This window comes from Pteropus medius, unplaced genomic scaffold (genome assembly GCF_902729225.1).
Source record: "Pteropus medius unplaced genomic scaffold, Ma_sr-lr_union100, whole genome shotgun sequence".
NCBI lineage: Eukaryota > Metazoa > Chordata > Mammalia > Chiroptera > Pteropodidae > Pteropus > Pteropus medius.
The window spans coordinates 661,037-682,678 of NW_024349566.1; the positions used below are offsets into that span (position 1 = coordinate 661,037).

The 21,642-nt window shown below is 45.3% G+C and overlaps 3 protein-coding genes and 2 pseudogenes across 6 annotated transcripts; 3 read left to right on the forward strand and 2 right to left on the reverse strand.

Moving 5' to 3' along the window:
• The first annotated feature begins 3,611 nt into the window (after nucleotides 1-3,611).
• On the forward strand, nucleotides 3,612-6,210 carry NCR3 (natural cytotoxicity triggering receptor 3). The gene is made up of 4 exons (XM_039883096.1): nucleotides 3,612-4,117; nucleotides 5,355-5,699; nucleotides 5,866-5,973; nucleotides 6,096-6,210. The coding sequence occupies exons 1-4, from the start codon at nucleotides 4,075-4,077 to the stop codon at nucleotides 6,143-6,145; spliced, it is 546 nt and encodes a 181-aa protein (XP_039739030.1). The 5' UTR covers nucleotides 3,612-4,074; the 3' UTR covers nucleotides 6,146-6,210.
• A 773-nt stretch (nucleotides 6,211-6,983) lies between these two features.
• Nucleotides 6,984-7,102, reverse strand: LOC120618957 (uncharacterized; annotated as a pseudogene).
• Nucleotides 7,103-7,225: 123 nt separating this feature from the next.
• Nucleotides 7,226-13,746, reverse strand: LST1 (leukocyte specific transcript 1). Of its 3 annotated transcripts, XM_039883100.1 has the most exons (6): nucleotides 13,426-13,746; nucleotides 12,799-12,988; nucleotides 9,228-9,347; nucleotides 8,750-8,848; nucleotides 8,420-8,442; nucleotides 7,237-7,760 (listed from the first exon to the last, which is right to left on the reverse strand). In XM_039883100.1, exons 3-6 carry the CDS (start codon nucleotides 9,253-9,255, stop codon nucleotides 7,608-7,610), a joined length of 303 nt encoding a protein of 100 aa, XP_039739034.1. In that variant the 5' UTR covers nucleotides 9,256-9,347; nucleotides 12,799-12,988; nucleotides 13,426-13,746; the 3' UTR covers nucleotides 7,237-7,607. The 3 variants fall into 3 exon arrangements, with proteins under 3 accessions (XP_039739033.1, XP_039739032.1, XP_039739034.1); XM_039883099.1 differs by lacking the exons at nucleotides 12,799-12,988; nucleotides 13,426-13,746 and adding an exon at nucleotides 11,810-11,894 and having other exon boundaries at nucleotides 7,226-7,715; XM_039883098.1 differs by lacking the exons at nucleotides 12,799-12,988; nucleotides 13,426-13,746 and adding an exon at nucleotides 11,810-11,894 and having other exon boundaries at nucleotides 7,235-7,760.
• On the forward strand, nucleotides 12,520-14,487 carry LTB (lymphotoxin beta). Of its 2 annotated transcripts, XM_039883094.1 has the most exons (4): nucleotides 12,520-12,712; nucleotides 13,119-13,182; nucleotides 13,361-13,432; nucleotides 13,868-14,487. In XM_039883094.1, exons 1-4 carry the CDS (start codon nucleotides 12,551-12,553, stop codon nucleotides 14,305-14,307), a joined length of 738 nt encoding a protein of 245 aa, XP_039739028.1. In that variant the 5' UTR covers nucleotides 12,520-12,550; the 3' UTR covers nucleotides 14,308-14,487. The 2 variants fall into 2 exon arrangements, with proteins under 2 accessions (XP_039739028.1, XP_039739029.1); XM_039883095.1 differs by lacking the exon at nucleotides 13,119-13,182 and having other exon boundaries at nucleotides 13,868-14,002.
• A 6,628-nt stretch (nucleotides 14,488-21,115) lies between these two features.
• Nucleotides 21,116-21,234, forward strand: LOC120618980 (uncharacterized; annotated as a pseudogene).
• Nucleotides 21,235-21,642: the final 408 nt, after the last annotated feature.

Here is a 21,642-nt window from a genome sequence, read left to right on the forward strand (position 1 = left end):
CTAAGCAGACGTGTGTGTGTGTGTGCGTGTGTGTGTGCGTGTGTGTGTGTGTGTAGATATTTAGAGAGATGTGGGATATGGGTAGAGAGATAGGGAAGAAATAAACGATATGAATAAAGATGGTGAGACAAAAAGAGTTGTGGACAGAGACGTGGGAGATATGAGAGAGAAGGAGAGAGATGAGGGAAAAAGACATAAGGGAAGATAATGCCAGGATGTCTGGCACATGGAAGGCACTCAGTGAAAGTGTTGTTGAATGAATGGATGAGCCCCAGTGCTCAGAAAGAGAGGCGTGGAATGGTATTGAGAAGAAACCACGCTGTCCATCAGAGAAGCAATTGTACTGGTTTCATCCTGAGATGGTGGGAGCCTTAACTAGCAGTGAGAATCAAGAGGTGGGGAAAGATACCTGAGATATTTCAGAGGCAGAATGGACAGGACTTGGAACTGTTTGGATGGGGGAATTGAGGGATAAGGCAGAATAGGATAAAGCCCAGGGTTTTGCCTTCAGTGACTGGGTAGACTGTGTTTCCATTCACTGAAACAGGGGATATAGGAGGCTGACCCGGTTAGGTGGACACCAATGATTTTGAAATGCCTGTGTAACATCCTGGAGGAACTGACTAGAGGTCAGTTAGATGTTCTGGACTCAGACCTCAAGAAAGAGGCCTGAGGTGAATGTGTAGACTGAGATGGAGGAAGCAGTAGTTAAATTAAATTGTGGCTGTGACAGGATTGCCTAGGTAAGCCCATGATAGATGCTCAGAATTTGTTGATCGAAAGTGAAAGAAACAACCCAAAAGTCCTCCAAATGGAGAACGATGTGAATGTACATGTGTAGGATACAGGAGTCTGGAGGGACTCAGGCCTGATTGCTCATATGTTCCCGTGAAAGAGGAGGTAAGATTCCAAAGTGAAACAGCTTCCACTGTGATAAGACCCAAAGTATAGGTCATGTAGAGTCGAGGTGATGGTTGGAGTAGACAAGGTAAAGCAACTGTGAAATCAAGTATTGAAAAGTCATTTGCAAGACATGTATAAGAATGTTCACAGGAGATTTATTCATAATAGAAAAAACATAAGAAACAACCCAATTGTTCATCATGAGACGAACAGATACACAAACTGGTATATTCATGTAATGGAATACCACTCAGCAATAAAAAAGAACAAACTACTGATACATGTAACAATGTAGATAAATCTCACAGACATTATGCAGAATGAAAGAAGCCAGATACAAGTGTACATACCATCTGATTCTATTTATATTAAGTTCAAAAACAGATTAATCTATAGGGGTATAAATTAGTAGTTGCTTCTGGGAGGGGAGAGGAATCGACCAAATGAACAGGAGAAAAATTTAGGCGTGACAGAAATGGTCTATATTTCAATGGCAGTGTTGTTGACATAATTTGTCAGAGGTCATCAAACTGTACACTTAAGATCTGTGCATTTCACTTTATATAATACATCTCAGTGTTTAAAATGTCATTTACCTGGACATTAAGTCTTCCAGAGAGATGACAGAGGTTGAAATACAGAGGAAACTGGAGATTCAGGTGTCAGCTCTTGATGAATGTGAGGGATGTTGGACAATGATAGCGAGAAGGAAAGACTGAAAGTGATGGGGTCCAATGCTATGAATCTCAGAGAAGTTGTGGTTAGAGATTGAAAGTATAAACTGGTAACCATTAATTAGGTGAAAAACAGTTATAAGGACTTAGCCAGAGAAGTCACCCACATCTTGCCCTGCCAGCACTCAGAGGAGATACCAGGTGAGGTGGGATCACCTGTGCTGGGATTCCAGAGTCGTCTTCTGTGTTGTCACCTCTTTGCCCACTCTGAGCTCTGAGTTGGGAGTTTATTGGTCCTGATCTCATTCAAGTCAGCTGACAGCTAGATGTTAAAAAAAGTTAGGCCAGAGATATATGTCCATCCACTTCACAACTTTTGTATTTGTTGCCTTTCCTCTTGAATCCCTGGTAAAACTTTCTTTGGAAAAATTCCATCCTTGTGTCCCCTGAGCTGATTAGTGCAGCAGTTCCCATCCTGCAGGTTAAAGTTCCTTGAGGGTCTCAGAGTTATTGAAAAGGGTCCACACATATACCAGAATTTATCCTAGATGGACTTAAAAAAAAATCCAAGTATTGTCTTTGGCATCCACAACATTTTTGGATATTGAAAATTGTAGGTATAGAAGAGACGTGGCGAGAGAAAGATAACCTTGAGTTTAGGTCCAGCTATAACACTGGTCATCCTAGTCCAGGACTCGGGAGGAGCTAGGGGCTAACAGACACTGAACATCCAGTACAGCAGGGTCTGGAGGTCGACAGATCCTACTCCTATTTTACAGATGTGCAGGTTGTGGAACCAGGACTTCAATTTAGGCTGACTTGACTTCTAAGCCACATTGCCCTGGGACATGGGGTAGTGCCATGTAATTTAGTGTGTGCTGTGAAAGTATGGTTTTATCCTCAGGCCAGTTGCCCATTCCAGCCCTCACCCCCACTCTAATAAGTGGTGACCTCCCCTCACTCCCCAAACCATGGGTTTCTTGCAGTTGAGTAGGAGGCAAAATTTTCTCTACATTGACTCTTTGGGTGGGGATGGGTGTTGATAGGGTGAGGCAAGGTAAAGGACAAAGCAGAAGCTGGAATTAAGGCCCAGTTGAGAAAAGCCACCTGTTGGTGCCTCAGGCTGCCCCATGCTCTGTGACCACCAGGGGGCAGCCCTTGCCTTGCCATGGGGCACCTCAGTCTCATCCTCTGGTTAGATTGCCCTAGGAGGCAGTCCTGCCACTGGCGGAGATTGGCTGAGTCAGTCCTTCCCAGATGTGCTTGTCTAGGTGGTTCATAGAGGTTAAATAGTTTTTTCAAGTTTATATAACTAGTTTGTGGGGGAGCTGCCATCGAACCCAGCCTGACTCAAAAAAAAAAAAAAATCTCCAGATCACTGCAGTGAAGGGTGGGAACTGCGCAATCTACAAATGTATTGTGAAACAGAGCTGGAGACGTAGACACAAAGTAAAAATATGTATCAATATGAAAGGAGCCAGAGAGAAGTGTGTGGTGAGGGCTAGGCCCATGTTTCACCAGGCCTATTACAGGTAATCCTTTTCTGTGTGCTGTGTTATATAGGTCTGCAATACATACACAAGAGTGTGTGGCATTAATCCCTGTATAACCTTGGAGTTACGTGAAATGCAGTGTGTCTTTTATTTGTGCCTGTACAAATACATTTCATGTAATGGACGCTTTGCGATTTCTCAATAAATGTTAGTGAATAAAATTATAAATAAGTGGATTTACCAGTGGGTGATAAGTCTGTGCAGAATGGTCTAGGTAAAGCAGACCTCTGTGAAAGTTATGTTTCTTTAATGGAGATCTGAATATGAAGTAGTTCAAACTTTTCCAACAGTTGCAATCACTCAGCCAGACCTTACAAGTCGACACAGCCTAAGTTAAACAGGGTGATGGCTATGCAAATGCAGCTTCAGAATCAAGCCCCTAGCAACCTCCTTCACCATCACCAATCAGCTCACTCCTGCTAAGCCCTACAATGACAGAATTTTTAGAAATCTCCTGGGGAGGGCCAGATTTGAGGGAAGGGAATGGATGGGGTGGGCCTGGGCATTGTTGAGCCAAGGGGAGGAAAGTAGGTTAGCCCTGATCCCAGGAGGGTTCCTGGAGGCTTCTGGGTAAAGGGCTTGTCTTCTTGAAACTCAAAAGGTGGGGGAACCACATCCTGGTCTCACTCATCTACCCTAGCGTTACCAGACATCTAAGCCCTACCCTCCCTCTCAAACACTTAGGCAGCCTGCCCACATGCTGCCCCACCTCCTAGTGACCCAGTTAGCACCATCGGCAGCAGCTTCTCTTCTTAGGGAGGCATGCATTTCATGCCCAAGGTCCCAAGCAATTGAGGTCCTTGGCAAGTGATGTGTGAGGCTTATGTGTCATAGAAAGCTCCTCACTCCCATCTGGTGACCAAAGGCTTAGTCACAAGCGGTGGGTTGTTCCTCCTCCAGACCTCACTACTCAAGTCCCCTTGTCAACTGGAACGCCCTCCGACATGGCCCGGATGCTGTTGCTCATCTTTATCACGGTCCATCCAGGTGACAGGGCTTTCTCCCAGGACTCTGAGGGGTGTGGGGCTGGGAAGAGGGAGGAAGGAGGAGGCAGAACATAGATATCCCAGGGGAGCAAGCATGGGTGGGGGGAGCTGAACATTGAGCCCTGAGAGGAGTGGCAAAGAGAGTGGGAGCAGGTGTGGCCCTCCATAAAGCTGACACCCAGGGACTCCCCCAGTTTCCTCTGTGTTGTCCATTGAAAGGGTCATTCCCCAGCTTCATCTCAGAGCTCTTTTCTTCTCAGCCACCTTCCTAATAAGATAAAGTTGAAAGAACCAGTAAAATTGACTTGAAGGAAGAAAGGGCTTAAGAGAAGGGGTCAATGTTTTAAAAGAGGTCAGTTTTAATTTGATGAATTTAATAAGTCTATTAAACAAAACTTATATCAAGGTCTAGTTATGATTAGGAGTTTTGGACACCTAATTAAATCTAAGTTTCTTAGTGAAACTGATTTTAATTAACTGAGAGACCTTACCTATCAGACATATTCCTTAACTAAATGCAGTGTGGAATCCAGATCTATAGCTTCAGATCAGCTGGGAACCTGGGGCAAATCCAGGCCCCACTCCAGAGACACTGAATGACAAACTCCGTGGGTAGGGCCCAGGGATTTGGTTTAACAAAGACTCTAGGTGATTCCAATGAGCTCTCAGATTTGAGAACTACTGAAATAGAAGAATGAATGGTAAATATCACGACTAGAGAATTTAATCAGGGATTTAAATGATTGGTTTAATTCATCAATTTGGATAAGTTAAATAGGGATCTCAATCAATTATAGCCATGTCTTCACCTGAATATTTAAGTAATTAATGCTCTCTAACAAAGAACAAAATAGTAAGGGTGGTTTACTATAGTACTAAAATAATATAATTAATTATATTAGTTAACCAGGCAGCCACATTCATTATCGAGCTTCAATTTTGCTGTGACAGGTAAAATTTCAGCAAGGTGTTACTGGTGAATGCAGCTCAAGAATGATGGGAGAGGGTTAGGGTGAGAGTTGGTATAGGAAAGAATTTGATTTGAAAATGATTTAAAAAGCAATGTTAAGAAATTAGATTGGTAAAGAGGAAAGGATTTAATGAGGCACCCAAAGTGCTTATCCCCTTGACCCTCCATGGGTAAGGGGACCGCTGGGATATTCTACTGCAAGCTCTCTTGTCTTTTTTCTCTGGAGTAACTGGGGAGGCGTTTCTCTGGGTCTTCTCTTTGCTCCCAGGATCCTGTGCTCTATGGGTGTCCCAACCCCCTGAGATTCATACTCAGGAGGGCGTCACTGCCTTCTTGCCCTGCTCCTTCAATGCCAGCCAAGGGAGACTGGCCATTGGCTCCGTTACGTGGTACCGGGACAAGGTGGCCCCAGGGAAGGAGGTGAGGAACAGGACCCCAGAGTTCAGGGGCCGCCTGGCCCCTCTTGCCTCTTCTCGCTTCATTTGTGACCACCAGGCTGAGCTGCACATCTGGGATACCCGAGACCATGACGCTGGAGTCTATGTGTGCAGGGTGGAGGTGTTGGGCCTGGGTGTCGGGACAGGAAATGGGACTCTGCTGGTGGTGGAGAAAGGTGAGGGGCTGGGAGGCTGTGCTTCCTTGGCTGGAGGCTCCACTCTCCCTGGAAGTTGAGGGTCCTTCCTTCAGGCTCCCGGCCCTTTGTTCCTCCCTGAACCTGTACATGCTTCTTCCCCAGAGTCCCCTTTACCAAGCCCTTCCTCTCTTCTACTCATATGCAGGACCTCCTCAGCTAGGGGCCTTCACAGTCCTCCTTCTTCGGGCTGGATTCTATGCCTTCAGTTTTCTCTCTGTGGCCATGGGCAGCACCATCTATTACCAAGGAAAATGTGAGTAATGGAGCCATGGCAGTGGCAGAAGAGGTGAAGGGACAGTGAGAGAGCTGGAGGAGGGGGAGACAGACCAAGAAGAGGCCTGCAGCGCCCAGTGAATCTGATCAACTCTCCGCCAGGCCACTGTCACATGGGAACACACTGCCACTGCTTGGATGGCTTCCGATGAGTGATTCCAGAACCCGGTGATCCCAATGCTCTTCAAGAGACCCCAATAAATCCCTCTCTGCCCCACCACTAACTTCTTATGAGTCTTGTGTATTTCCTTCTTCATTCTTGAGATGCGCCAGTGTGCCCCTCTCCGGGTTTCCCTGGCTCTTAACTCTTCCTTCTACTAAGTCTGGCCTGAAAAGGTCCAAAGAGGGAGCTTCCAAGCAATTGCGCCTAGAGCTTCCTCCCACCACCCTCCTGGGGCTCATCAGGAGGGGACCCACCTTTTCTAGGCCTAGGAAGCTGAGGATAATTCTCCTGAGAAATTAGGATGATTCTCCTGAGAAATTAGTCCTACTTGTCAATTGCCCACAAATGTAGTAGTCTCCCCTTATCCCAGGGAGAGTATGTTCCCAGACCCCCAGCGAATGCCTGAAACCATGGACTGTACTGAACTCTATGTATAATATGTTTTTTCCTAAACATACATACCTATGACAAAATTTAATATCTAAATTAGGCACAAGAAGAGATTAATAACAATAGTAAAATAGGACAATTATAACAATAATAAAAGTTATGTTGATGTAGTCTCCCTTTCAAAATATCTTATTATACTGTAGTCATCCTTCTTGTGATGATGTGAGATTAATACAATGCCTGCCAATGTGGTAAGGTAAAGTGAGGTGAATAATGTAGGCATTGTGCATAGTATTAGGCTAGTATAAGGGTTATTTGAACACAAGCACTGCCTCGACAGTTAATCTTTTTTTTTTTTTTAAGCAAGGCAACCCTTAGTTGACCTCACAGATTGCAAGGACCTTGTCAGCTTATAGTTCCTTATTTTTTATTTTTTATACCTACAGCACCTGGTCTTCCTAGGTAGTCTCCCATCCAAGTACTAACCAGGCCTGACCCTGCTTAGCTTCCAAGATCAGATGAGATCGGGCTTGTTCAGGGTAGCATGGCCATAGACATGACAGTCAATCTTAAACTGAGATGGTTGCTAAGTGACTAACGGGTGGGTAGCATATGCAGCGTGGATACCACTAGACAAAGTGATGAGTCACATCCCGGGCAGGATGGAGCAGGACAACGTGAGATTTCATCACACTACTCAGAATGGTGCACAATTTAAAGCTTATTGTTTATTTCCAGAATTTCCATTTAATATTTTCAAACTGCAGTTGACCATGGATAACTGAAACCATAAAAAAGAGTGCACTACTGTACTCTTATCTGCCTTTCGGGGGAGCTTGGGTCCCTAAACACGCTTATTCAGCCAATAAATTAGTACTTGACCCCAGAGTGGGTGGTAGGGAAGAGGGGGGTGTAAATTGCTTAAGTTTTGATGGTGGCCATGTCGAGTCGGGGCTTGAGATGGATTGAGAAGCCTGAGACACAATAGGTGGTGAAACCATGGACCTTACTGGGTGAACCACAAGACTCCTGCCTGGGTTGAGGGCAGTGTCTGGGGGTGCTCAGGTGGGTTTGTTCTTGGCAATGCAGGTGTAGTCAGTGCTGGGGTCCTCCCTGGAGCCTTCCTTTTCTCCGTTGCCAAGGTCAGGCCCCTCACCGCAGGGCAGCCTCTGCAGAGATGCATAGTGGTGGAGCTCCTGCTCTGAGAGCTCGGCCTGGGGGCCAGGGCAGAGGAAACTGATGGGAGGGAGGTCACTGCAGGGGCCTCCTTCTCTCTGATCCTTCCTTGTGAGTTCTTGCCTCACCCCCACTTTCTTACCTCATTGCCTTCTCAGTCTCCCCTGAGCTTATGCTCTTTCTCTGTCTCCCTCTCCCTTTCTCTTTCTCTTCCTCCTCCTCCCACCTCCTCCCTCCTCCTCCCTCCTCCTCCCTCCTCCTCCCTCCCTACAGCCCTCAGATCTTGTCCTTTTCTCTTCTTGCCCTTTCTTTAGGTGTCTCTCACTCTCTCACTTTCTCTCCCCCTCACTCAAGAATGACGGGAGAGGATTAGGGTTCTCTCTTATGTTTTCTCTTGGTATCTCTCTCGTTTTCCCTGTGTCTCTTTTATTTTCTCTCTGATTTTCTCTCTCACGCTTTGCCTCTTTGTCTCCCTCACTTCTTCCCCTTTCTTTCTCTCTTTGTTCTTATTTCCGCCTCCTTTCTCTATATCATTTTTTCCTCTCTTCTACTCATTTTCTTATTTCACTCTTTCTGCCTCTCATTTTCTGTCTGGCAGACTCTCTCACGTTCCTGCTTTCTCTCGCTTGTCCCCCACCATCTCAGTCTCCGCCCCCTTTTGTTGCCCCATTACCCACTTCCCTGCCCCCAGACTCACGCAGCTCCGCTCCAACTTCCTCACTGGAAGAAAAGAAGAAGCTCAGCATGGCCCAGCCATTGTGCCCTCCAGCACCCCCTTACTCGCCCCTACCCCCGGCAGTCATCTCCTCACTTGCCGACTTGCCTGGTTCCCATGGTTCCCACTGCCGAAGCCCTAGCCTCTCTCTTTAGATATTCTTCCCTCCCCTCGCCCAGCTTCTACCACTTTCCTCACCAGAGTGTATCAGAGTTGAAGGGGGCTTCTGGGAAAGCATTAGGAAAAAGCATGGGTGGGGGCAACACGGAGCATTGCTGTGGGACAAATGAGGGAGGCCAGGGTGGGGCTCACCTCTCCTTTGGAGCCGACACAGACAGGCAGACAGAACGACCACAACCAGGAGCAGGAGCACCCCCAGCCCCAAGCCCCCATAGAGGTGAGGGCATTTTTCTGTAGGGAAAAGGGATAAGTATTAGAGGACCCTTTTCTCTCTTCAGCTTACCCCATCTTCCCGGGGTATCTCAGCGCCCCTCTCCAACAGTTTTAGAGGGAGAAAAATGTACTTGCAGAGATTCTTTACCCAAGAGTGTTACCTCACCTCCTACCAGAGGGACCCATTTTTTATTAATTATCTCACACCTGAGACTTCTCCCTCCTCAGAGGCTCCCACCACCATCCCTGCTGTCTCTAGCCTCCCCATGAAGTCCCTTGCCCACTTGTACTGTTGGTCCTGAGAAGCCCTAACATCTACTCATGAACTGCACACACCACTTTTCACCCATTTCTCCCTGTGCACCCACAACCCTCCCTGTGCAGACAGTTACCTTACCTAGTATGGATGTATCACAAGTCACCATTAGGTTGGGGATTGAAGACTGGTCAGGAAACCTAGCCCAGGCGCTGCCAGGCTGAATGGCCTGGGGTGAGTCACGTGCCTCAAGTTCCTCATCTGTAAAGTTACAATCTTCCCAGGCTGAGGAGCCTCATTTATATCCAGCCCTGAACTGAGCACTTTCTGTTTGTCACTGCTGAACCCCACAATGATCTAGAGATGCATAGTGGAGCCCCTGCTCTGAGAGCTGGGCCGGGGGGCCAGGGTCTAGAGATGCCTATTTCCCTGAGACTTGATCATACTCATATATTCAGCCCAGAAATGGCAGGGCTGTCCAGCTCTAGAGCCCACCCGCTTTCCTCTGCCCCAGGCTGATCAGGTGCTTTGCAGGTTAGGTTTCTAGCACTGGATTGTTCTAGGTTCTGGTGAGGGGGCTGATGGAGGAGGAGGAGACAGGGTCTGGAGTACATGTGGAGACTGTTGGAAAAGTAGGGAGGGCAGTGTCCAGTGCCACCTGGCAGCTGAAACTGCTCGCTCAGCTCCAGAGCAACTCAGGAGAAGGGGGACCCTACTAGGATGGAGTGGAGAACCACTTCCCATGGGCAGATAACTGATGGGCTGAAATGGGGCATGGAGGTGTGTCTGGGGCCCCATCACTTCCCCTCAGGCACTTCCTGCCCTATAACCACTGGTTCCTGTTTGAGGGCAAAGAGGGGGCCCTCTGACTTCATCCCAGAGCCAGATGCACTGACCAAGGTCTGGAAACTGAGAACCTCCTGGGTACAAAAGGAATTCTGGGGTGTGTGCGTGGGGAGCAGAAAAGCACAGGTGGAGAGGAGGGCCTGAGGTTTTCACGATGGGCGGTAGGGGTAGAAGTGGATTGTGTTTAATTTTGGTGGGGAGCAGAGAAAGAGGCTGGACAAAAGATTCCTCCAGGGCCCAGGAAACCTCAAAGCCATACTTTCCCTTTACTTGTCACAGCCTTACCTCACTCTGAGGTGTCACCCCCCTCCCAGGTTTCCCCCACCAGAGTCCCTGTTGTCTCCCAGCTTACCCAGAGCCTGTGGCCTGCTGGGGGTGGGAGGCAGGCACTGACTCTAGACTGCCCAGAACTGCCTGGGTGGAGAGAAGTGTTGCCATCCTTTCTCTGACTTTAATTTCTCCCCCAGTCTCAGCACATCCCCAGCAATGTTAGAAAAGGAAGTTAGGCTTTGAGGGTTAGAGTTATGACATTTTTCCTTTCAGACTCCTAGGACTATAATGAAGTCCGTAATCCCCCTCAGCTCTAGCCATCCTATTGACCCTACAAGTAATGGGTGACTGTACACTTCTTCTGAGTGCCATCCCTGATTAACTTTTCCCCAATTCTCTCTCACACTACATCCACTGAGAGCTCAGGATCTCAGCGTATATGTGTGAACACGCACCCTGGCTCCGACATCAGATTGGGAGCTCAGGTGAAGCTGGAGTAACTCGCCTGGTGTTCTAGGGCTCTATCTAGCAGGTTGGTTCGCTGAATGATTAACAAACAGGAAAGTCAAAGGCAGCCGAACCAGATCTATATAAGCATTGCTGCTAGATCTAGGATAGAAAGTTGATGACAAGTTGGTGTTGGGAAAGGAGGCATGGCCAATCCAGGTGGACTTCTTGCTAAAGGCAGCATTCTGATGTTAAGTACCAGGGCAGTGGTCCAAGGACCCCTGGACAGAGACCTGAATGAAGGTCTCTTAGTGGCACTGTGATTAAGAAGGAGATGGGTGCTGGAGGGCTGCACACCCAGTCCTTGAGGAAGGTGAAGACTGGGGAGCTCATGTGGAGGCAAGGGGTCAAAAGGGGATCTGGTGCCTGGGTCCACATGCATTTGCTTTTTCTCCTTCATATTCAGAAACTTTCTGCTACTTCCCTCCTCTCCCATCCACAATGTTTTCCTTGCAGCACAGTTGGACAATATTCAGTTTTTTTACATTTATTATTAAAAAGTTTAAACATCAAAAAAATGGAAAGAATTGTGTAGTGAACATATCCCTACCACCTAAATCTTGAACATTTTTCTATATTTGCTTTATCACTTATCTATTAATTAATCTCATTTTTGATACCTTTCAGAGTTGCAAACATTAGTACATTTCACCTCTAAACTCTTTACCATTGCTCATTTATATCTGCATTTCTTTTGGGGAGGGTGCTGAGGAAGGCAAAATTTACATGCAGTGAAATGCACAAATCTGAAGTCAGTACTCAGTTTTAAACTGTCTTGTGGCCAAGGCTCTGAAGCCAGACTGCCTAGGTTCAAGTACTTTGCCATTACTGTGTGACCTTCCACAAGTTTCTTAACCTCTCCATGACTTGTAGGGTTTTTGTCAGGATTAAAAGAATTATTCGTAAAGTGTGTAGATTAGTGGCAGTCACGTGCTAAGTGCTTGTATATTAGCTATATTATTATTATTATCCAAACACAAAAAGGAGAGATGATATGTGACCACCTCCAACTTCTTCAGACCTGGTCTTTCCTCCCATCAACTCCTACCACACTGTCTACCATACCATTCATTTGATCTGTGCTGCCTGGTTTTACTTACTCATTTGATTGTCCTTTCTTCATTTATTCATAAACATTAAGTCAGCACCTACTAATTGGATGGGGCTCATTCTGGACTGTGAAGCTCTTTGAGGGTGTGCCTTACTGGCCTCCTGTCTGCCCTCTGTAGCAAGGGAGGTAATGCTTATTCCATCTCTCCTCAGGAGGCAATAGTTGGTGGTGAGGCAGACCCCCTTCAGCTGCCATCACTGTGGACCGAGCTCTGTGGGCTACGAGTGAGCATGGGAATGGAGGAGGAGGTCAGTCCGGTGTGGGGCTAAGTTCTTCTCAGGGAGCTGGACATCCATCCATCAAGACCCCAGTTCTTGACCTCAAGGATGTGGATGTAGACCTCTCTCCAGCACTCACCTCTGGGGTATAGAAAGACGCAGAATGCATTGGAAATCGAGAGTTCTATGTTCTCATTAAAATTTTGCTACCTAACTTTCTGCAAGCTACCTGCCTTCCCTGGGCCTCAGTTTCCCTCCCTATCGAGCCAGAAGATCTCTAAGACCCCCTCTAGATCTGCCCTGAAAGCCTGTCTCTTCACCCGAACTCCTTCCCTAGTTCAGAGAACCCAAGCATCCAGCTGCTGCACCCCAGCTCTGGGTAAACAGGAAGCTGGGTGAGGGGAGCAGGGGTGTGTGGAAAGTACCAGCCAGGTGTGTGAATCTATGGGGGAAGGGGTGGCCCCACCCCTGAGGTATGAAAGCCCCCCTGCCCTGGCCCTGGCTCAGTCTCAATGGGGGCACTGGGGCTGGAGGGCTGGGGGAGGAGGCCCCAGGGGAAGGGCTGCCTCCTGCTGGCTGTGGCAGGAGCCACTTCCCTGGTTACCCTGCTACTGGCTGTGCCTATCACTGTCTTGGCTGTTCTGGCCGTGGTGCCCCAGGAGCAGGGAGGACTGGTGAGTGGCTGCAACAAGTGTTCCAGAGGGCTGTATGCTGTTCGTGCTCACTTACCTCTGGCTATGCCTAGGGTCTCTTGCCTCACCTGCTCAGCTGGTTTGGCTGTCTCTGATGGGGATGTCTGCTGCTGGCTCACTTTCCATGTTCCTGTGATGCCGTGTGTCCTGATGTCTTCAAGCCCCTTCCTCGTAGTCTGTCTGCCTCCTCTCCTCTTCCCAAGACATACTCAGACCTCTGTCTCTGCTCGAGCACATCTGCCTTGCTTGCTCGCCCTTCTAGGGAGATGGGTGTTGGGGTGAGGCTGGTGGGACAAACTCCAGGCTTGGAGCTTGGGTCTACAATGGGAGGGGTGGGGCTGGCTTCATCTAAGACTGAACTCTGGGAACTGTGACCCCACCCACCCAGGTAACAGGGAGCACAGACTCCGGGGCCCAGGCCCAGGCCCAGGCCCAGGCCCAGCAGCGATTGGGTAAGAGCAGACCATCTCCACTCCCTGCTTCGGCCCCTCAGGGACTCCCAGCTCCCATCCATCTGTATCCCCAGATACTGTCTTCCTTTCTTCCTCCAGGAATCCGGGTGCCCCATTCCTAGGCCCTGGCGCCCTGTGCTTTCAGGGGGACCAAACGTGGACTATTCATCCCTTCCAGGGTCCCAGGAACTGCCGGAGCAGGACATAGAAACAGATCCCAGCCCCAGGCTCCCCGCCGCTCACCTCATAGGTAAGGGTCCCACAGACCTGACTGGTCCCAGGGTGCCAGCTCTGTTCGCCCCGGGTTAGAGCCCCTTTGCTCTGTCGCGGCCTTGATTGGTTTCAGACTCTCTTCGCCACCTCTAGCCCCTGAAGGGCCCACCCTTCCGCCTGTCCCGCGTTCTAGCTCCTTGCTTCCCTCCCGGAGCAGGCAAAACCCGGCCTGGATTTCCCCAGCACAACGCTCCGCACTCCGGTCCCCAACTGGGGTGCCCCCAGTCCCCAACTCGTATTAATTGCAGAGGTAGCACGATCATCCCACCCCCTCCCGGCGCGGTTCCTGCAGGGGGTTCGAAGCACCCACCTCCCCGCCTGTCCCTTCTGCCCCGCCTCCTAGGAGTCCCGGGCCTGGGTCGCTCCTCTCGGGATCGGATTCCTGAGAGCCGACCGGCGGGTCTCTCCACAGGCGCGTGGACGCAGGGGCAGGGGCTGGGCTGGGAGGCGAAGAAAGAAGAGGCGTTTCTGAGGAGCGGGACACAGTTCTCCAGCGCCGAGGGGCTGGCCCTCCCGCGGGACGGCCTTTATTACCTGTACTGTCACGTCGGCTACCGAGGCCGGGCGCCCTCTGCGGACAGGGACCCCCTCGGCCCCTCGGTCACGCTGCAGAGCCGGCTGTACCGGGCTGGGGGCGCCTATGGACCCGGGACTCCCGAGCTGCTGCTCGAGGGCGCCGAGACCGTGAGCGTGGTGTTGGACCCGGCCGGGAGGCTCTGGTACACCAGCGTGGGGTTCGGCGGCCTGGTGCAGCTCCGGAGGGGCGAGAGGGTGTACGTCAACATCAGTCATCCCGATATGGTGGACTACAGGAGAGGGAAGACCTTCTTTGGGGCGGTGATGGTAGGGTGATGGTGGGGTGATGGTCGCTCATGTTCGGGGGAATAGTAGAGTGTGTGAATCAGCCCAGATATTGGGGACTCAGACACCAGGGACCCCGTGGCTGTGGGGAAAATGTAGGACACTGTTTGGAAACTGATTTTGAGCCTGATGAAAATAAAGAATGTCAAGCTTTACTGCTGCCAAGACAGATGCTGAAATGCTAACATGTCTTCATTCAGGGTGGGTACGCAAATATTATATTTTCTGTGTTTTTCTGGTTGCTTGAAGCAATTCATAAAGCTTCATATGGCGTCTGATCCCTGGGATGTGGTCTGCGGATTCCACCCACCCTCTGCCTCTGAAGGGCCTTGTCCCAGACATCTGCCTAGTTGGAGGGTAGAAGGAAGGGGATCTCCTCAAACCTCAAAGCATTTCCAAGCATCCTGATTCTCAGAGCCATGTGGTCCCCACCGTATTTCACTCTTTTCTCTTGAGTCTCTCCCAGCAGTGAGAGAGGGGTCATTACAGGGGAAGGCAAGTACCACTGGGAAAGGCCCAGCACAGCGTAACCCTGAATACAGCAAAGGAATGAAGTATTGAGGAGCACAGTACTTCTCTCCTGCTGGTTGCCTTGAAGGCCCCTTTAGCCACTACCCCATAGTCAACTCTTCTCCAAGAAGCAAGAACCACAGTTCATGGGCTATTAAGGGAGGAGGCTGAAGGAGAGAGTTGGAAGGGTGTTTGAGAGAGAGAGAGAGAGAGAGAGAGAGAGAGAGAGAGAGAGAGAGAGAGAGAGAGAGGAGAGAGAGAGAGACGGGGTGATGATGGGATGATGGTGTCTGAGGATGTCATGAAGAACCTGAGGAAGAGAGGAGGAAAATCTGATGCCACCTGGTGCTGTTGGGGGGGTGGCGGTGGAAAGCTCTCATCCCTCTTTCACACTTCAGGTCCCCTTCCCATAAGTGGGCAAGTGTGGGGGCCCAAGGGTGAGTAACAGCAGCTCTCTCACCCCATGACTTACTTTCAGCCCTGGGCTGGAGGTGGCAGAGGGGAACCCAAAGCCCCATCTAGGTCACCGCAGTGGGTCACCCCACCCCTTTGTCACACTACATGGTTTTCCCCTGCCTGATGTCAACTCCATTTTATTTCTTCACTCTATTCCTCATTTCCCCTCTGATCAGTATTTTCTCTTAGAAAGCATTGTAGATCAAACAAAATGTTTTAAAGTCCCTTGATACCAAGATAGCAATGCCTTACTCAGGTCCATCATGCCCCTCAGAGCGGGGAAACGGGATAGAGACATGCTTGCCAATTTTTAGGTTGAAGCATTAGGAAAGGCATTAAGACATTATTATTATATATCAGTTTTAGAAACCAGTCTCAGTTTTGAGAAAAGTTCAGTTCAGATAAACGGTTGTCTCTCATTTTAGGAAGTGATGATGCAGATTTAAAATGAGGTGGTTAAAGAGCTGTTTACAATGTAATTGACAAAGAAATTTGCTTTTCTCTGCAACACACATTTTTTTTATAGAGAATCTACACTTCTTTCTATTAAAAAATTTTTTTTAATTTTAATTAGTTTCAAGTATACAGTACATTGGTTAGACATCTATATAGTTTGTAAAATGATCCCCCCAATTGCTCCCTCCCTCCTCTAGCCAACGTATTAATGCTAACTGCATCCCTATGTCATGCTCCCCATCTCTATGACCATTCATCAGCTACTAATTTGTACTTTTTTAATCCTTCACCCCATTCTCCCAGTCCCCCAAACCCCTCCCCTCTGTCCATCACCAAATTGTCCACTATATTTGTGAGTCTGTTTTTGATTTGTTTGTTCTTTTTATTCCTTAGATTCCACATACAAATGAAATCATATAATGTTTAACCTTCTCTGTCTGACTTAAATACCTTCTAGGTCCATTAAAGCAATATCTTTTTCCATTCCCTTCCTTTTCATATGTAGGAGTCTTGTTTTGTTTTCCTTTTAGCCACTCTATCTTTTGGTTGGAGCACTTAATTCTTTTCCATTTAAGGTGCTTATTGATAGGAATGTAGTTGTTATAATTCTTTATTCCTGTATTTGATGTATGATTTTTCTTCTTAAAGAAGTCCCTCCAACATTTCCTGAAATACTGGCTTGGTGGTGATAAATTCCTTTAGCTTATTTTTGTCTGGGAAGCTCTTTATCTGTCCTTCAACTCTGAATGATAGCTTTGCTGGAAAAATTATTCTTGGTTGTATATCTTGGGTTTTCATCCTATCGAATATTTTTTGCCAAGCCCTTCTGTCCTGCATAGTTTCTTTTGAGAAATCAGCTGCCAGTCTTATGGGTGTTCCCTTATAGGTAACTATCTGTTTTTCTCTTGCTGCTTTCAATATTCTTTCTTTGTATTTAACCTTTGGCATTTTAATTATGATGTGTCTTGGTGTGGATTCCTGATTTTTGGAATTCTCTGAGCTTCCTGGGGTTTTATGTCCATTTCCTTCATTGGGTTAGGGAAGTTTTCCATCATTATTTCTTCAAACAGCTGTTCAACACCTTGATTTTCTTCTGTTATGCCATTCAGGCGAATATTTGGATCCTTAATAATGTTCCATATCCTCCTTAAATTATTTTTATAGTCTTGACATCTTATCTCTTGCCATTCTAATTGAGTGTCCTGATTGGCTTTCTTGTCCTCTAGATAGAGCATTTAATCCTCTTCTTTATTCACTTTGTTTATTCTTTTGTTTATTCCATTTAATATACTTCTCATCTCAGATAATGTGTTCTCCATTTCAGACTGGTTCCCTTTTATAATTTTCATTTTCATTTTTATTTTTTTATCTCTTTGTTGGAGTTCTCTACACATCCCAAAGTTCATTGAGCATCTTTATAACCAGCGTTTTGAACTCTGCATCTGTTAGATTACTTGACTCCATTATATCTGGATCTCTGTTCTGTTCTCTCATATGGTTTCTGCTTCTTTGTCTTCCTATTTTGGCCGCCTTTCCATGTCTGTTTCTATGTACTAAGCAAAGCTCCTAAGTTTCCCTGTCTTATTAGTGTGGATTTGTGTAGTAGGTGTCCAGTGGCACAGTCCAGAGAGGGGTTCAGCTGCAGGCCAGATTTAGCCCAAGCCTCTATCCCTCCGGGGCCACCTGTTAAGATTCAGCAAGCAATCCACCATGCTTATAGTTGCCTCAAAAGGCCATACCAGAAACCAAGGCCAGCTGCCTCCAGTGTGAGTCTAGGAGCTGTTCAGCAAGGAGCGCCTGACCTGCTGAGAATATACTTGGATGTGGGTTGGGTGGGGCCGCGAGTTGGGGGAGATGGAGTTTCAGGGAATCCTCTGGGCTGAACAACCTCTGTTATCCAGTTCGATGACCTCTCAGCTATGGTGGTGCTGTGTTCGGAGCACTGGTAGGTGGGAGGGCTCAACAGGGAACAACGGATACCGCTGGCACTTATGTACCATGCGAGTACATAAGTCTAGACCTTCACTCTGACAATGTCTCTTTTTAAGTCCCTGGTGCCCCCTGCGCACAGCCAAATCAGCACTGGTGCCCAGAGTGAGCAGGTCTATCACCGTGAAAATACGCTCACAGATGTGGCTCCTTTAAGAGGCATCTGCCGCTGCCGCAGCCTCCGTTTCAGCCACTGGAGACAGGGCAGCCCCACATCCTTGCCCCATTCTACCTTCTGCCGCCACAGGGTGATTTTTCGGATTTTTTCCCCTAGTTGTATGGCTTGTTCATCTAGATCCCATGTGATTTTTCCTTGCTGCTGCTCCTTGTTTCCATCACAGCTTTGATTTGGTTGCGGGAGGGATGAACAGAGCCTCTATCATCTACACCGTTTTTTTCTCCTCTGCAACACACATTTTAAAATAGCTAGAATTGCAAATGAGAACATTATCTCAAGACATCGTAGATTCTTAGAATTTTAATATGACTTTTAGAACATTTATTTTAATAATAATAATTTATTCCTACAAGTATAACATAATTATTATTTCTTATTTGACAATGCTTCCCATGCAATTTTGCATCTCAAATAAGCTCAATTAGTTTATTTTCCCCCTTTTATAATAAAAAGAGAAAGAGAGATGTCCTTTGAAATATTTCAGGGATTTTAAAAAAAAAAGTCTCAAAGTTATTTTTTGGTTAAAAAAAGACAAATTTTTGAATTTTGGGATGTTTGTCAAACATATCAAAAGTCTTAAAACAATTGGTCAAATAGGAACATAGGTCACTGAGAAAAAATACTTATCTATTTAATCATGCTGATAATTAAAGCCTTTGTAGGCAAATATAGAAAGTTAAATAGTTGTAAGCAAAATTTAACTCTTAATATTAAGAAGACTGTTTATCTAAGCATTCAAAGACCTGATGATGCAGAGGACAGGAAATAATTTTAGTACAACACGAGATCTTTGCTTTCCCTTTATAATCTCTTATAAAGAGCATACCAAAAGTACAGAAAAAATTTTCTTTTTAACAGAGAGAAAACTAAATTCTAATTTTGTATCAGCTTACTTTTGATATTTAAATTCATTTACTCAATTAAATTCATTTTAATCTTATTTAGCTTGACTACATATTAAATTTCTTTCTGAAGATTCCTTTTTCACAAACCTTTTACAACTTTCCTTGTCCCTCTTAGTCTGTCTCTTACTCAATCAGGAAATAACCCACTTATTTAAGGACAAACCATTTTCTTTTAATTTCCTCAAAAATTCATTTTCATACCTTATATCTTCTTTTACTGAAAACATTATTTCCTTTCATATTAATTAGAATTCTTAACCCTTAGAAACCTTAATTTTTCTACTAAAAAAGTAAGCAATAAGCATCTTTTAGATTGGCTATCTATGAATTACATTGGTAAATCTATAAATACATTTTATAACCTCTAGAAACATAGGTACTTTTACTGGCAATATATTTCATAATTTTTAGAAACATATGCTTTCTCAATAAAGTATGAAACATTCATTTACAGATCCAAATTTATCTTTTAGTTTCTCTTTAATAAGTCCAAACTAAATAGACTTATTTAATGACAATTGTTTCAGTATTTTACCTTATTTGGAAATGATCTAGATATTCAATGAATTTAACTTGACTCATTATTTAACTTAACTTGGCAAAACTCTAAGGTTTCAAGTTAGCAAAAAAGTTTGAGAAACCGAGTACACATACCATAAAAAACAAATATTGCAGAAAAGTTCACCTTAAAACTTTTTACTCATCTATACCTATTTATTTTACATGTTCTCAATAATTATGTTTAGGTTTCCTATGAACATTTTATTATATAATAATAATTTTATTATACTAAGTTATTTTTCTTGCTGACAAATTTCGCAATAGAGATAGCATGAATTTATTTGGCTAATAATCCCAGCTAGAATAAAAGTATTAAACATAATTCTGATAACTCTAAAGATATGTCATTTAAACCAAACTTAAACTAGCTTTAATATCAAATATTTTTCCCAGATCATGTGATCCTGAAAAAATATCTGAGTTAGTTTCTATTACATTTTTGAGAATTTTAATGTAAGCGCTTAATTCCTTTAAGCCAATTAAACAGAGCTTTTTTTCCAAATTAGCAATATCATCCAAAGGTAGAAAATACCACGCAACATACATGAACATACAGAGAAATGCAAATGGAGACCTGATAGTTTCGTTTTTAAAATTTCAGCCAGGAGACAGTACAATAAGGCAAAACCCCACTAATTTATAACAATTGGAATAAGTTAAGTTTATTCATTCAGATGGCTAAAGTTCTGTTTTTTATTAATATTTGCGGATAAGACCATTAAGATTTGTATTTGTCCTTGGCAAAAAGCCTTGGAGCCAGAGTAGAAGTTTGTGCTTTTGAAAAAACTCTCATTTCCATTTTTTCCCCTTCAGTCTTAGGAATTGAGGATGGTAAAGATAGGTGGGCACTGCACTGCTTCTAGAGCTGCATTTCTGGCTCCACAAAGATTTGTAAGATAAGGAGTTGCTCTCAATTCCCCAAGGAATTGGGTTATAACTTAAGTGACATCATAAGTTGATCTGCCCATCCAACTACATCATTCTTAATTTGCTTCTTTCCCTTTGGGTACATATTTTATTTTGGAGAGAAGCCTTTTTAAAAAGTCCCATCAGGCTATGAACCTTTAGTTTCCTATTTTGTCAAATTTCATATCATAGAGTTATTAAATTCTTTAATTTCAGCTTTCTGGGGGAATAAACAGTAAGAAATTTTAAAGCACCTGCTCAGATGGCTAAAGTTTCCCTTAGAATCCTTTTAGAGCTGTCTTTAAAGTCAATTTGTCTTTTAGAAGTTTCTGCATATCAAAGAATGTATTCCAATATCCCTAAGAGATTTGGAATTCTATCCTTAAGGGAGGACCCCTGAGATAGACTTGAAACAAAGCTTTCCTTTGATTGCCATTAAAGTTTTAAATTATTTTGGCTAAGTTGGTGTCTTTTGCGCCAAAAAGGCACAAGAAGGAAGTACCAAAATGTTTGTATATATATAGCTGGAGTTCTTGAGGAAGGAACTTTTTGGAAACTTTTTAAAAGGCCCCATGTTAAAGATAAATTTCCCCGAAAGCTGTCACAGCTGAACAAAAAGACAAAAGAGATGTTAAGGCTATCTTTGAATTATTTAATTTCTTAGAGACCTCTAAATACCACTTGAAAAATACTTCTCATTCAGCTTAACGTTTTTAAGATTTTCCAATTGTGCATGCGAATTCATTAATTTTGGAATTTCGAAAGATTCCTAAAGTGGTCGCAGCAGTTCTAAGTTATCTTTTGTATCTGAGGTCCATTGGGGTAAAAACTTAATAGGTTCTATGGCCATGCCTCCCTGAATGTGCCTGATCTCGTCTGATCTCGGAAGCTAAGCAGGGTTGGGCCTGGTTAGTACTTGGATGGGAGGCCACCTAGGAAAATTAGGAGCTGTAGGCGGTAAAAAACAAACAAACAAACAAACAAACAAAAACATAAAACTTAATAGAGAATGAACCATAAGTTTTGAACATAAATCCAGCTGGTGTACAGATAAGGGTTGTTCTTCTGTAGCAGATTTAGATAGAGGATGTCCCATTATAAAAATTGGTATCAGAGGAACCAAGAATGAAAGCTCTGAACGTCACTCAATGAGGGGTGTTCAGAACCGAGAGACCTCACCGCTGGAATCCTGGGTTGTAATGACAGAGCGCAAAGAGCTCAAGCAGTACCTTGTCTGAAACCAGTGGTGGCACCAGAATTAAAGCAAAACTGTCTTTGGGTCCCATTGCTGCCACTATTAACGTTGATTGAGTGTTAATGTATCAGGAGACTTTGGCTAGTAATAAATGATAAAGATTTATTCAA

Coding starts and splice junctions, on each gene's coding strand:
- LTB (XM_039883094.1), top strand. CDS start 12,551: ATGGGGGCACTGGGGCTGGAGGGCTGGGGGAGGAGGCCCCAGGGGAAG. Junction 12,713..13,118: donor CCCAGGAGCAGGGAGGACTG/GTGAGTGGCTGC, acceptor CCACCCACCCAG/GTAACAGGGAGCACAGACTC. Junction 13,183..13,360: donor CCAGGCCCAGCAGCGATTGG/GTAAGAGCAGAC, acceptor CATCCCTTCCAG/GGTCCCAGGAACTGCCGGAG.
- LST1 (XM_039883098.1), bottom strand. Junction 8,443..8,749: donor GTGTCGGCTCCAAAGGAGAG/GTGAGCCCCACC, acceptor CTTTTCTTCCAG/TGAGGAAGTTGGAGCGGAGC. Junction 7,761..8,419: donor GGAAGTTGGAGCGGAGCTGC/GTGAGTCTGGGG, acceptor CCTGGCCCCCAG/GCCGAGCTCTCAGAGCAGGA.
- NCR3 (XM_039883096.1), top strand. CDS start 4,075: ATGGCCCGGATGCTGTTGCTCATCTTTATCACGGTCCATCCAG. Junction 4,118..5,354: donor CTTTATCACGGTCCATCCAG/GTGACAGGGCTT, acceptor CTTTGCTCCCAG/GATCCTGTGCTCTATGGGTG. Junction 5,700..5,865: donor TCTGCTGGTGGTGGAGAAAG/GTGAGGGGCTGG, acceptor ACTCATATGCAG/GACCTCCTCAGCTAGGGGCC.